Consider the following 14,047-nt stretch of genomic DNA (forward strand, 5'->3'; position numbering starts at 1 on the left):
AATGTTTATGCAGCAAATTAGATTCCCATTCAACCATTCATATACACGAGTTGTCACATGACACTGGCTGCCCCCTCCGCCACGTGTCAGCCCCCTCATCATTTCTCCACCTTTCTGTATCTTCTTCACATCTGCTTTTGTGTAAATGTTCACCGTCGGGGTCTTACACACCCAGAAAAACAAACTCATGGCTCCTGAGTTGACTCCAACTCACATTGACCCTGCAGGACAGAGCAGAACTGCCCCAGGGCTTCCAAGACTGTAAATCCTCATGGAGTGCACTGCCTCCTCCTTTCTCCTGTGGAGAAAATGCTGGGCTTGAACCACTGAGCTTTTGATTAGCAGATGAGTGCTTAAAACCATTGTTCCTACACTTAAAGGGACACTTTCTTCACCTAGCGCTCAGCTCCCCGGTGACTGCTGGGAGTGGTTTCAAGTCCACACTGAGTGTCGTAGAGACACAGCCATGGAAGTTCCTCTGGTCTCCATCAATTAAATCTGGTCTTTTAAAAATTGAATTATGTTGTGTCTTCTTTTTTAAATTATTAATTTTAATGAAGGTTTGCAGAGACTTTGGATTTCCATTCATTGTTGCACTTTTCTCCCTGCCCCTCCACCTCCCTACTCGCTCTTCTCTTTGAAAAGTAAAACTCTTTCATTGTTATATAATCCCTTCCCTCAAGTGCACTCCACTATGCAGCCTTCTGTCATGGCAAGAATACTCAATCACATATCCCTTTTAAACAGTTCTCTCCCTCATCTGTTTCAATGCAGTATACATAATTTATCCCATCTTTCTCAGTCTCTTCCCAACTCTGATATCAATCCCATTTAACAATAGTGGCACTATGCAATATTTGTCCTTTTATGACTGAGATATTTCACTCAGCATAATGTCCTCCAGGGTCACCCATTTTGCATATTTCATGAGTTCCTTGTTTTTCAAAGCTGCATAGTATTCCATTGTGTGAATATACCAGAGCTTCTCTATCCATTTGTTTGCTGATGGGCACTTGGGTGGTTTCCAGCTCTTTGCTATTGTGAACAAAGCTTTAATAAACGTGGGTGTGCATATGTTGTGTCTTCTTATCCTCATTCTCAACAGGACATTGTACTGTTTCCTTGGTCAGAGTGATTAGCAGTGGCAGCTGGCCCCCGTCAAGCTGGCTCTTAGACTGGAAGAGACTGGGGTTCCCGTGTGAACCAATTCCCTCTTCTGGAACTTTAAAAGGAACTTCTGGATGCTTAAGCCATGTGCCCCGGGATTTCTGTTATAAAGCAATGAACATACAGCCCACTCTCCAGGTGTTCCTTTGTAGCTGGATGGGAAGAGGTCCACGGTTGTCTCTTTGATACTGCTCTTGATGAAGAACGTTATCCTTAACATCATTGACCCGTGAGCCTATCACCCTGAGCCTTCAAATCCAGCAAATCTCTCCTGTGAGGTATCTGGGTGTGCCCAGGAAGCCTCCCCAATTGTTCCCCATGCATCTTCCTATCCATTCTGCTTTTTTTTTTTTAGTTTTTATTATTTTTTGTGAGTACCATCAATTTTTTTTGTTTGTTTAAATGCCTTTTGTTAAGTGTTTTTCCTCAAACATTCCTCTAGGTCGTATAGCCCTGGTGTACAAGTTGCCGTACAGCGGTAACTTGTGGTTGCTGTGAGGCTGAACACTGTGACACTGATGTGTCAAATGCATTAATGGTTGGTTACCCAATGGATGGACAGTGTTTGGTGGAGCTCCCTGATTAAAACAAGCGTGGCAGGAGGAGTGGCATCCACTTCCGTAATAGCTTGCCTCCGGAAACCCTATGAACCTGGAGAGAGGATGAAAGACACACAAGCATTGAGGACTCTCCTTCATAGGGTTGCTATGAGTCGCCTGTGACTTGACGGCACTTACCACCACCACTACCACCATCAAATTGCATCTGACTGGTACAGGAGATTGTCCCTCCTCCTTCAGCAGAGCATCTGGTGGATTCAAACTGCCATTCTGCACATTTTAACCACAGGCTCAGATTGTGTCCTTGCTGCCTCGTTACCGTATCTCCTCTTTTATCAGGGCCCTCGATATAAATCAGGACTCATTCAGGTGCTGTAGTGCGTGGTGAACTCACCCTAAGGCCCTGCTTTCCTGTGAGCTGGAATCCTCCAGCACTCTCTCTGGCACAAACATAAGCAGTGTCCTAGTCTTACAAGTGACAGCTGAGGGTCACTATGAGCTGGAACGGCTTTAACAGCAACGGGTTTGCGTCTGAAATGCGCTCTCCTGCTGTCTGATGGCGTATGAACCTAACCGATCTTCAGTCTGCTTTCAAGGTCATGTTTATGCTCAGTACCACAGAGTCACGTCCCTATGGCCTTTCTAGTTTTGAGTCTTGATGCTCTCCTCAAAAGACTGAGCAGGACTTGCAAATAGGGTGCTTGTGGCTGACCACGGTGATGGGACAGCTTACGAATAGAAGCAAGGTGTATGCAGTCTTGTGTGGGTGGCTGTCACTGTTAACATGCCATTGAGTTGACTAGGACCGACAGGGACCCTATGAACAAGAGATCTGGACCTTGCTGTATGCCGTGGCATCAAGCCGTCGCTGTCATCACTGTGCCAACCTATTTCATTGAAGGCATGCCCATACCAATAAGGTGTACGCAATTTATGAGAAAAACGGAATTTAGGGCACCAGCTCTAAGGGAATCTTTGTTACCCATCTTCTCCTGAGACCTAGGGTCCAAGGGCACACTCCACTCCCACTCTATATTGGAGGTGCTAAGTTCCTCCCCGCCCCCCAAATCTATCTTTCCTTTTTTTCTCTTATGAAAGACAATGAGGGCCAAACCCCAGGGCCACTCCCCTTACATAGCTCAGGGCTGTGACCTCATTATGGAAGAGTGTGACATTCTGTCCTAACCTCCTTACAAGATTCCCTTATCATGTCATGGTAGATCAACTAGGACGGGTGTCTCACTGCCACAAAGAGAGGCTGGGAGTAGGGTACGTCCTTTGGGCCCAAAGTCTGTGCCCTGAGGACCTCCTAGACCCAGGGAGGGCTGGAACATTGGAGACAGGTTAACCAAAGTAGTAGTGGTGGCAGGACAGGACACAGGTGCCACATGGTGTAGTGGGCTTGCTAACCCTTGAAGCAAGGTAGCTACCATGGGGAAGTGGGCACAAAGTTAAGAGCTGAATGGTTTTGGGTCAGAAGCTTGCTGGGAGCGGGGTGGTGGTGGTCTCCAGGTACTTGTTGGTAGAGCTTTTTAACAGGCAGAGTTGAGGCCATGCAAGTCCAAGTCAGCCAGGAGGGACGACCAAGCTGTTGTGACTCAAGACCTATGTAATCAAACATTCCTGAACCTCAACAGCCTGTCAACGGGAGGTCTGTGTGGTCAGTGCAATAAATTATCAAGCCCTGCAGGGCAGAGTGCCATGGGAGGGGAAGCCAGTGGCAGGATGGGTAAAAAGCTTGGAGAGGAGGCATTTCTGACCTCTGCCTCTTCAGAACCATCCCTGAGTGGCTGCAATTGCTCCTTCTTGTGAAGACTGTGGTCTGATATCCAGCCACTTTGTTTTCACAGACCTTCAACACGTATTTTCTTGGGGGTGGATGTAAATTCAAACCGACAAGATGCTTAGCGAGTTCGTTCTGTCACGGTTCCAAATGATTTCTGCACTTTGCTGGTTATGATAGAAACTCACACATACGAAGGTCAGTAAAGTTAGGTATACACTCCTCTTCCAGAACCCCAGTGGAAGGAGTGGTCCCCATCTGGGACGCACCATTCTTTTTGGGAAAAATTGGGCAATGCCTAAAAGTTTCTGTTTAGCCCTGACAATACCAACATGTCTGCTCCCATTCTATTGGCCCTAACTCATCACATAACAACGCTGGACTTTTTTTTTTTTAATTTTATTATTTTTTGTATGTGTACCATCAAATCAAATCTGACTGGTACAGGAGATTGTCCCTCCTTCTCCAGCAGAGCATCTGGTGGATTTGAACTGCATACCTCTGGGATTGCAGTGCAGCTTCTTGCCACTAGGCCACCAGAGCTCCCCTAAAAATGCTGGGCGTTCAAAGGGGAAAGGAAGCTTGCTCCACCCCCCCTGCCCACCCCCCAAGCACTGAAAGTCACATGACAGCTCTTGGTAAACAGAGTAAATAATTAGGAACAGACATGTAAACTCTCAGAGTAAACCCATTGAACTAATCAATCACCTCCAATCTTTCCAAGTGGAAAGCTGTGGAATGGGAATATAGTTCTCATATATGAGTTAAGACACTGGGGCCTGAATTGGTGCATTCTAGATTGCCAGTTAGGAGCCTTGGTGCTAACTAGAAAGTTCTCCGATTGAATCCAACCACAGCCTCCACAAGGAAGATGCGGCGGAAAGCTTCCATACAGATTTTGGTCTTGGAAAGCTGGTGGGCTGGTTTTACGCAGCCCTCCAAGCTTGCTGGGTCAGAAATTACTTGGGAACTGTTTCTACTCCTGCATTCCCATTACAACTAGCAGCCCTGGTGGTGTGGTGTGTACCGTGTGTGACTGCTAACAGGAGTTCAAATCCACTGCGTGCTTCAAAAGAGAAAGACGGGGAGTCTCCTCAAGTAGAACGAACAGTTGAAGAAGCCTAGGGGAAGGCCGCTGTGGGTTCAGTAGCAAGGGGTTCTGTCTTCTGGGTTAGCAAACAAGTGAAGCTGGGAAGCCTTGGACTCTGCAAATTCCTGGCCAAGCCCCTCCTCAAGACCTGCTCTCTGTTGAGACACAGCTTAGTCACCCTCTCCTTGGTGGTTCCCAGCCTCAACTGCACACTGTGGTCACCTGTGGGTCTAACACACCATCAAACAACGCCTGGGCCTCACTCCAAACCAAGACCTCCACCCTCACATGGACATTCCTTGCTTTTCAGCACTCATCTCAAATGTTCCCATTCGAGACGCCAGGCCCCTCAGCCACAAGCCTTCTCTCCCAGACCCCTCTCTGCCCACTTCTCTCTCTTGCCAAACACAAATGACCACTTCTGCCCTCTCAGTTGATCCCTGAACATAGACTTCAGCCATTTATAGTCAATTTCCTCTCCCTTCCACCACTCCACTGCTATAGCAGTGAGCTCAGAAGTTGCTAAACATTTCACAGAGGGCTGATAAACATCACATTTTAAGAACATACTTGCAACACATCTGCTCATTACAACAGCAAGAGGAAATAAATCTGTGGGAAGTGGACCAGCACTCAAATCTGTGCTAGGAGTGAACCAGGTCAATGCCTGGATTTTTCAAGGGCCAACTGTACTTATTTGTGTAGCATTCTCTGTCCCCTTCTCCCACTGGAACCTTAGTGTTCTGCAGGTAGGTCTCTGCACCTGCCTCATCTGGCCAGGTGTGTGGTGGCATTGGGCAGAGAGAAGAAACCAATCGTTTTATATTCAAAACTTTAATGGCTCACAGTACAAATGTGCACATATGGTGGGTGGGCCTCAATTGGCCCACAGCCACAGAGGTCACCAATTACAGACACTGCCCTCTGATGACAACACTATCAACACACAACAAGCCCATCGATTTGTGCGCCTGACTCTGACCTTCCCCTCACGCCACACACATCCCTTGAGTCTCTCCCAGAGCAGACAGGGTTCTGGAGGGCAAGTGCTGAGTTGAGTGCAGGGATGGGCTATGGTCAGCCAGGTGCTCTCCACTGCAGTGTGGGCAGCTGTCAGTTCCCAAACAGCTTAAATGACAAAACAAACCAGAACTCGGGGGCAAGGTTTTGGAAGCCCCGAGACTCCTGATCATTTACCAGTAAACATTAAGCAATAAAAAGCATGAAAGAGTACCAACAAGAGTGTTAGCATCCAACATTTTCATGAGGTTCTACTGCGTTTCAGTCAACACAGGGCTGGTTTACTTAACTGAGAGAAAACAGATGCCTGGGGCTGAGGCAGCTCCATGACTAAGGTGCCGGCACTGGGGCTCCAACAGGCGAGTCTTAGCTTCTAGAAGACCCTGAGGTGAATGGTTTACTTGGGGGCTCTGAAGGGCACTACTGCTTCTTAAATGGACTCTTCAACAATTCTTGGTGGCCATGCAAATTGCTAGGTGACATGAATGAATGGGACATCTTGGACTTCAATCAATTCTGGAGGCTTCAGGGAAAGGACTAGGTCTATTGCTCTTCACCCACCCGAGGCCCCCCGATGCGCCTGGTGAGTGGCTGGTTCGGATGTTTGGTGAACAGTAAGCTATCCTTTCCTTTCATCTTCACTTTCACCACCATGCACCTCTTCTGAGTAAGTCGACAGCAGGGTGGCAATATTTAACATAGTTTTTCAGAGTTAAGTGGTGTTCTCAGTATGGTTGACTGCCACACAGAACTGAGTTTCACATGACTTAAGGGTTTAAATCAGGGAGGGGAATGTAGTGGGAGGAGTTCTTTCTTTAGTGAGAGGTAACAAGGTTAGGAATGGAATGTTTTAACTTTCAGATGTGAAGAATCTGCACGCTTTCTTGGCTTGTTGGGACTAGTTTTTTGTTTTCTTTTTTTTAAAAAAGAAAACACTCCCAGTACAACATAGAGATGGAAGAAAAGAGAAGTTAAAGAGAGTAAGGAGCTGGGTTTTTTAAACCAAATTCAGCTAAGGGGGTCATTTTGCAGAAAATTGAGTTACAACAGCTGTGGTTAATGTTACTATGAACATCAAGTGCAGTCAGGCGATGGAAAGTTAATTCCTTTCTTCCTTTTAATATAAGAGTGTATCAACGCTATTGCTAACCTGTATTTTCGTACGGCTTCCACATGCTGAGTACCTAAATGCTGGAAACTCAAAGTGCTTTACGTGTATGAACTCAAGTAATCCTCACAAGAGCCCTCTGAGGTAGGCAAATATTCTCATTCCCATTTTACAGATGAGGACTCTGAGGCCTCGAGAGGTTCTGTAGTGTTTCCAAGGCCACTTGGGACACAAATGATGGACTCTAACTCCAGTCAGACTGGTCTACCTTTTGAAATCCACACTCTTTTGCTTCTCAATATTTGTGTGTTTTTGGGCAATTCATTTGTGCAAATTTTCTAAGTCTTTATTCACGGAGAGGTTTATTTCGGAACAGGGAGCCTGTCAAGAGTAGGTGTTTCAACATTTGACCAGAGTTGAATTTATTCTAGAGTCTGTGACTTTGCTCCCCTGGGAAATAAGGCTACTTTCTATTTCTTCTCAGCATGAACTCGGAGGTGTCGTGTGAGGCCTGACCAGCTCCAGAAGACTTTGGTACAATGCTGACACGGGTGAAATTTCTTTTGGTTGTGAACTCTCTGGTGCTGGCTGAGGTGGGAGCTGAGGCTAAAGGCTTTACCACACACCTCACAGGTGTAGGGCTTTTCACCGGAGTGAATTTTCTCATGCTGCATCAGGTTGGCTTTCTGGGAAAAGGCTTTCCCACATGTGACACAGATGTAGGGCTTCTCTCCGGTGTGAATCCTCTGGTGGATGGAAAGGCACGAGCTCTGGCTGAAGCCTTTCCCGCACTCTTGGCAGACGTAAGGCTTCTCCCCAGTGTGAATTCTCTGGTGTCGGGTGAGCTGGGTGCCCACGCAGAAGGTTTTCCCACAGTCGCTGCACTGGTAGGGTTTCTCACCGGTGTGAACGCGCTGGTGTTTTGAAAAGCACGAGCTCTGGCGGAAAGTCCTGCCACACTCACTGCACTCAAAGGGCGTCTTCTGGGTGTGTGTTCTCTGGTGCTGCACAAGGTACTTGACCTGGGGGAAGACTCTGTCACACTCTTTGCACTTGAAGGGTTTCTCCTCAGTGTGAAATAACTGATGTTCAGAAAGCTGTGCACTTTGGCAGAATGTCTTTCCGCACTTGTCGCATTTAAACGGGTGCTCGCTGGTGTGGGTGGCCTGATGCCGGGTGAGGAAGGAGCTGAGGCGGAAGGCTTTCCCACATTCGCTACATTGGTAGGGCTTTCCCTGAGAGTGGATTTTCTGATGGCGAATAAGCTGCCTGTTTTGGCTGAAGGCTTTCCCACACCGGCTGCACACAAAGGGCTTCAGCCTGGTATGGATCCGCTGGTGCTGCTTGAGGTATCTGCTGCAGCTAAAGGTTTTCCCACACTTGCCACACTTAAAGAGTTTCAAGCTGATCCCTGGAGGCTCCTCGGGTTGGGAGTCCTGACTCAAGACGTCAAGCTTCCTGCTCTCCTCTAATCTTTGTTTTTCTGTGGTGTGAACGCTTTGGTGGCAATTTAGGGTTGAGCTGCAAATGAATTTCTCTCCACATTCTTGACATTCATAGGGGGCCTCCACAGTGTGGATCTTCTGGTGCTGAATGAGGTGCTCGTTAAGGCTGAAGGTCTTCTTGCAGTCGGCACAGCTGTAGGGCTTGTCGGAGGCATGAGTGGACTGGTGGCGGATCAGGTGGGAGGGTCGGTTGAAGCTTTTGACACACTCGGGGCATTTGTGGGGCCGGAACCCCGTGTGTGTTCTCTTATGCTCACTGAGGTGAGTGCTCCGGCAGAAAGTCCGGCCACACTCGCTACAGGTGTACGGCCTCTCCCCGCTGTGAGCCCGCTGGTGGATCTTCAGAGTTGAGGAATGGCTGAAGACCTTGCCACACTCATCGCACTTGTACGGCTTCTCGCCTGTGTGGATGGCCCGGTGTTCAATGAGGGACACAGCGCGCCGGAAGGACTTCCCGCAGTCTTGACACTGGAAAAGAGCTTTGATGACGTGAGTCTTCCGATGCTGGACAAGGTGCTTGCTCAGGCTGAAGGTCACCTTGCACTGGGTGCACTCATAGCGTTTGCGGGAGTGGGTCTGCTGATGGCGGCTGAGGTGGAAGGCCCGGCTGAACGTCTTGTTGCACTGGCTACAAGTGTAGGATCTGCCAGCTGGCTCGGGTTTCTGACACGGAACGGGCTCTGTGCTCTGACTGGACACCTGGGTGGCGGTGTCTTGACTCTTGGGCAGGTTTTCGTCAGTGTGGATTTTCTGATGCCACAGCAGGTGCATATTATGACTGAAGGTCATGCCGCAGACGTTGCACACGTAAGGTCTATAGCCTGGGTGGGGTGCTTGGTACACAGGAAGGTAAGCGTTCTGGTTGAGTCTGTCCTCGCAGTCCTGGCCCGCGTCAGCGGGCTGCTCTCGAGTGTGAATAATCCAGTGCTGGATGAGGTGGTAACTCTGAATGAAGGTTTCCCCACACTCGCTACATTTGTACAGCTTCTCAGTGCCCTGGGCTGCCACCTCCTGTTGGCTCTGGTCTGACTGGTGGTCAAAGTCATCCTGAAGTTGCTGAGGTTCTGCTGGCATGGGGCTCTCTTCGGGAAGTTCACACACCGTTGTGTCCTCTCCTGCCTCGAGAAAGGACTTGGGACTGACATCTCTCTTGAGCTCTGGACTGCTGCACTTGGTGGGACTTTCCTTGTTGGTGACAAAGTCAGACCTCAGAAGGCTCTCAGGATCTCCGATCAAATTATCTAACCAGTTCTCACCAATACACACTTCCCCCAAATTGTAGTACCAGAGGCCGTCTTTTGATAAGGTCTCCATTATCTCCTGGGATAGGTCTTCTTCCATCAAGTCCTGCTTAAGGGGCAAGTTCTTGGGCTCGACCATGTCTGAAAGAGATGAGAAGTGCAAATGTCTCCTGTTGCTGAGGGCAGAGGGACAGGAACTGCTGGCTGACAATGTGGGTGAGTAGCCACATCAAGGGGACAAAGGTAAAGAAAAGAAAAGTGGTGGTCTGGCTTGCACCCTCGTCACAGAAGACTGTGAGCACACTCTCAGGAGGTCTAAAAAGGGAGCTGGGGAACAGCTGGGTTCCGACAGGGAAGGAGAATTCACCACCACCCTTCACATCTATATTATTGAGCACTTCTCATAAAGCATTTCTAAATTTTTCTCACTGCTCTCCTTCCCTGTCCCCCAAATCTTGTGACTTGGGCCCCCATCCCAGTATAGCCAACCTGTCCTTCAACCCAGAATCTGAGAAAGCAACCTCCACTTTCCCGTCCTCATTATATTCAAGCACGGCTTTCGGTCAAACTATTTTCAAATTTTTTTCAGTTCCCTTTCTAGTATCAACTTCCATCTGGGCCCAGGTTCCTCCCGGGACATCACTCTCTTCTTCTAGTCCTACACACCAGCCCTAAGAGGCTTTCTAATAAGCAGATATGACCAATTCATCCCCAAGACTCAACATTTCCACAGCTTGCTCAACATTCTTGTGGCAGCCCCACAGACTCTTGCAATCCCCCAAATCTAGCATGTTCTCATTTCCGATGTGTATGTAATTAATGCCCAGCTTGGGTATCACCTTTCTCTGACATCCTAATATGGACTGAACTGTGTGTTTGCCCAGGTTATGTGCTAAAATCCTAATCCTGTACTGAGTTCCTAGTGCCACAGATGACTGGCTGAAAGGTTGGTGTTTTGAATCTATCCACAGGTCCTGGAAGTCAAGCCTACCTATTTGCTTCCAGAAGTTCACAACACACCTATGGAAAGGTTTTGATCCCATCGGTTCCACTCTGGGAAATCTGCCACTGAAACCCTACTGAGAGCTGTTCTACTCTGATGTAGTGGGGTCATGAGGAGTAAGAATCAACTTGATGGTTACAGGTGAAGGGTGACTGCTTATACACAGCAACATGCTGACAGAGTAAGAGGTGGCAGGAATCTACACCTGACCAGTAGACTGGAGACACTTGACTAGTGTGAGAAGAGGAGGCTGCTGGGGGCTCAGTAGAGGCTGACCAGGTCAGGTGGAGGTGGGCCTGCACTGTGCAGACACCATGTCCATGGTCTTGGTTCTGGGCCTCTTCTCATGGCGATAGTACTATGATGAAGATTCGTCTGTGCTCTGGGCCAGGTACCCACCTCTGGTTCCTCTCACTGGGGAGGTTGTGATCCTGGAATCCTAATGGCCTAACCCAGTCCACCCCAACAAACCCGGGGCTGGTCCATAGCAGTGAGTGTTCTCAATGGCATTTATGCCTGAGTTCATTACCCACAAATGTGGCTATCAGCTACACCCCTTGGGGTCAGGAAGGAGGGCTGGGCCTGTACAGCCAAAACTCTACCAAGTCCACTGTGGTCAATTCACAGCAACCCTAGTGGACAGAGGAGATCCTCTGTAGGTCTTATGGCAGCAGACTGCTGCCTCTTTCTCCTACAGAGAAGCTCGGGGGTTTGATCTGCCAATCTTCTCGTCAGCAGTTGACTGTTTCATGTACAGTGTTACCGGGGACCTTGGACAGTCAAAATAGTTATCAATTCACCATATTTATTATTCCAATGTAAAGAATAAAGGACTCCATTAAGTTGATTCCAATTCACAGTGACTCTGCAGGACAGAGAATGGCCTCATAGGGTCTACAAAGCTATAAATCTTCATGGCAGGAGACTGCTACATCTTTCTCCATGGAGCAAGTGGATGATGTAAACTGCTGCCCTTATGGTTAGCAGTCAAGTGCTCTAATCACCACCCTGGATGGTGTGTGTGTGCGCCTGCAATGCTGAGGGTGCAGAAGGCACCGGGGTAACTGACCTTGGGAATGCAAAGGGCCTGAGGTAAGAAGAGGAGGAGAAAAAGAGGAAGGCGGGTAGGACAGACACATCTGTGCTGAAGGTTGAGGGTCAGACGTGGCAGCAGGTTGAAGTTGTTAAGAGTGTCTGAGTGTCTTAACAGCATTCAGGACAAGGGGACAGAAGCCAGCTAGTGGCAGAGCGAAACCCAGAAGCCAAGTGTAGGTGTCTGGGTGGACATGCTGGAGCGGTGTCTGGAGTCTATGGCTAGAGGCTCGGAGGACAGGGAGGATGACAAGGGCCACTGCAGAGGACAGAGCTTCTCCGTAGGGCACAGGTCTCCCCACTTGCTCTCTCCTCCTGCCCGGATCTCCCTCACTCACCAGGGTCCTTTGCTTTTGGGCTTCCTCTCTCCAGGGTCTCTGGTTCTTCATCACCTGACAGGGAGGTGAGGCTGGGTCTGGGGGGGTCTGCAGGGAGAGAAAAGCAGAGTTACCCACCAGCCCACCTGAAGCTCAGGGGGAGTCTTCCAACCTTCCTGTTTCATTACGTGCCCCTCACACGCCTCTGTCCTCTGCCATGAACTCGGGAAGCCCAGCTCTGGCTTGGGGGTCGGGGGGTGGGTGCCGAGAGATGCAAGCCCAGATGGTCACACACAAGGTGAGCAGAAACGTGACAGGTGGGGGTGGGGAAACAAAGAACCTGAGAAGGCTTGGGAAAAGCAAGAAGCATACAGTGCCTCATCCATTTATGATTCACTCACTCACCCAGGAAACATTTATCACCTTGAGGTTTCTGAGGGTCAGGCCTGGGATGGGAAATAAGAGGGACCCAGGGTCCACATTTCCTTGTGAAGAAATCTAGCTTGACCCCAACAAGGGAGGGAACTTTGGAAAGTGTCTTGGGAAAAAGATACAAGTTGGGGCAAAGGGACAGGGAAATGTCAGGGGATGGTATGTGAAAAGGCCCCTGGGGTTAGAGAGAAGGTCCTCCAAGCAGGGATGTAGAGGACAAAATGGGCAGGGGCTGGGAGACACTAGGACCATCTTCCATATTATTAGGTAGGAAATTCTTGCTTTCACAAAGTTCACATGCTAGAAGAAGAAAACAGGTCACGAGCTGAGTAATCAGAAAGGGAGGTGTGGCGTTTTGAAGGGGTTGTAGCTGATGGTCTACAACCATGGAAGTCCCAACACAGGGCAAAGATAGACCCCTTCTAAGCAGGGGGAAGAGAAACTGCAAGGACCCTGGTGTAGAGGCTTGAGAGATTCCTCTCTGGTGATGAGGAGGAAAGGGCTAGAGAGCGGACAGGTCAGAGTTCTCAGTCTCCGCTAGACTACTAGAGACTGGATGGGTCCGTGCTGGGGGCTGGCCTGTGCATGACAGCATTCTGACAGGCTCCCAGGCGTAAATCCCAGGAGTACTTCATCTACCCACACAGTCACAACTCAGACCAGCCCCAGACTGTCAAATGCCTGCTGGAGGGCAAGTCACTCGGGCTGATTGTGGAGAGCTTCGGGGCTGGAACTTGATCCTAAATGTGGGGGGGGGGGGAGAATCGACAGATAGGCTGGGATTGGAGTCTGGGGATTAATGGCAGACACTCACTCAGCAGAAAGAGGTTCTGGTAGTTTTCCAGTGCTGTGTCCCAGAACAGGTCCCCCTGGTCCAGCCCCAGGTGCTCCCAATCCTTCGTGGTGAAGTCCATGGCCATGTCCTTAAGGGTCATAAAGTCCTGAAAAACAACATGCTCTCAATTACACAAGGGCTGGGGCTGGAAGGGAAGAAAAAAACAAAACAAAAACAGCTGCCATCAAGTTGATTCCGATACACGGTGACCTCAGGTGTGCAAGAGAAGTCCATTGTTAAAATTACCATTTGTTACTCTTTCTCATTCTTTCCTGCCTTCTGAACCTCTCTCTGGGCAAATGCTGCCTTTTCATCGCTGGGTCATGTAGGGAGCACATTCCTCCCTGGTCTTACTATTCGCCTTTTTTATGATTCTGAGTTTTCATCTACGGTTTTCACCCCATCAACTGAGTGAGGACCTTCTAGTGTCATCCTTTTCAGAGTGCGAGGCACCACAATGGCTAATTTTGTTTTGAAGATCAAGGGACCGGACTGTGAAAGTCCTTTTGGGTGGACACCAACCACCACCGAGGGACTCTTGAGGGCATTTCGGCCCTTACGAATCCCCAAGATAGATCCACTAAGGAAAGAGCACAGGCTGCAGAGTGGATCTCGCATCTGTCCTGCGGCCTGTGACTATGTTCACATTTCTGCAAATGTGTGTAAAAGGAAAAAAGAAAGATCCACTGGGGCTTCTAAGACTCCGAGTGACCCCACGCACAACAGCAGGGAACAGTGCCGGGGTCTACCCCATCCTGATGATGGCTGCCAGCTGTTGCACTCACTGTGTCCACCATCCCCACTGAGTGTCTTCCTCTTTTCACTGGCCCTCCATTTTACCAATTATGAAGTCCTTTTCCATGGACCAGACCCTCCTGATAACCTGCTCAAAAG

General features: G+C 49.0%; 1 protein-coding gene across 1 annotated transcript; it reads right to left on the bottom strand.

Moving 5' to 3' along the window:
• Positions 1-7,198: 7,198 nt before the first annotated feature.
• ZNF473 (zinc finger protein 473) lies at positions 7,199-13,256 on the bottom strand. The gene is made up of 3 exons (XM_006897265.1): positions 13,133-13,256; positions 11,908-11,994; positions 7,199-9,615 (listed from the first exon to the last, which is right to left on the bottom strand). Exons 1-3 carry the CDS (start codon positions 13,251-13,253, stop codon positions 7,199-7,201), a joined length of 2,625 nt encoding a protein of 874 aa, XP_006897327.1. The 5' UTR covers positions 13,254-13,256.
• Between the last annotated feature and the right edge of the window lie 791 nt (positions 13,257-14,047).

The sequence above is a fragment of the Elephantulus edwardii genome, unplaced genomic scaffold (genome assembly GCF_000299155.1).
Source record: "Elephantulus edwardii isolate Elephantulus edwardi_28Jun2011 unplaced genomic scaffold, EleEdw1.0 scaffold00208, whole genome shotgun sequence".
In the NCBI taxonomy this organism is placed as follows: domain Eukaryota; kingdom Metazoa; phylum Chordata; class Mammalia; order Macroscelidea; family Macroscelididae; genus Elephantulus; species Elephantulus edwardii.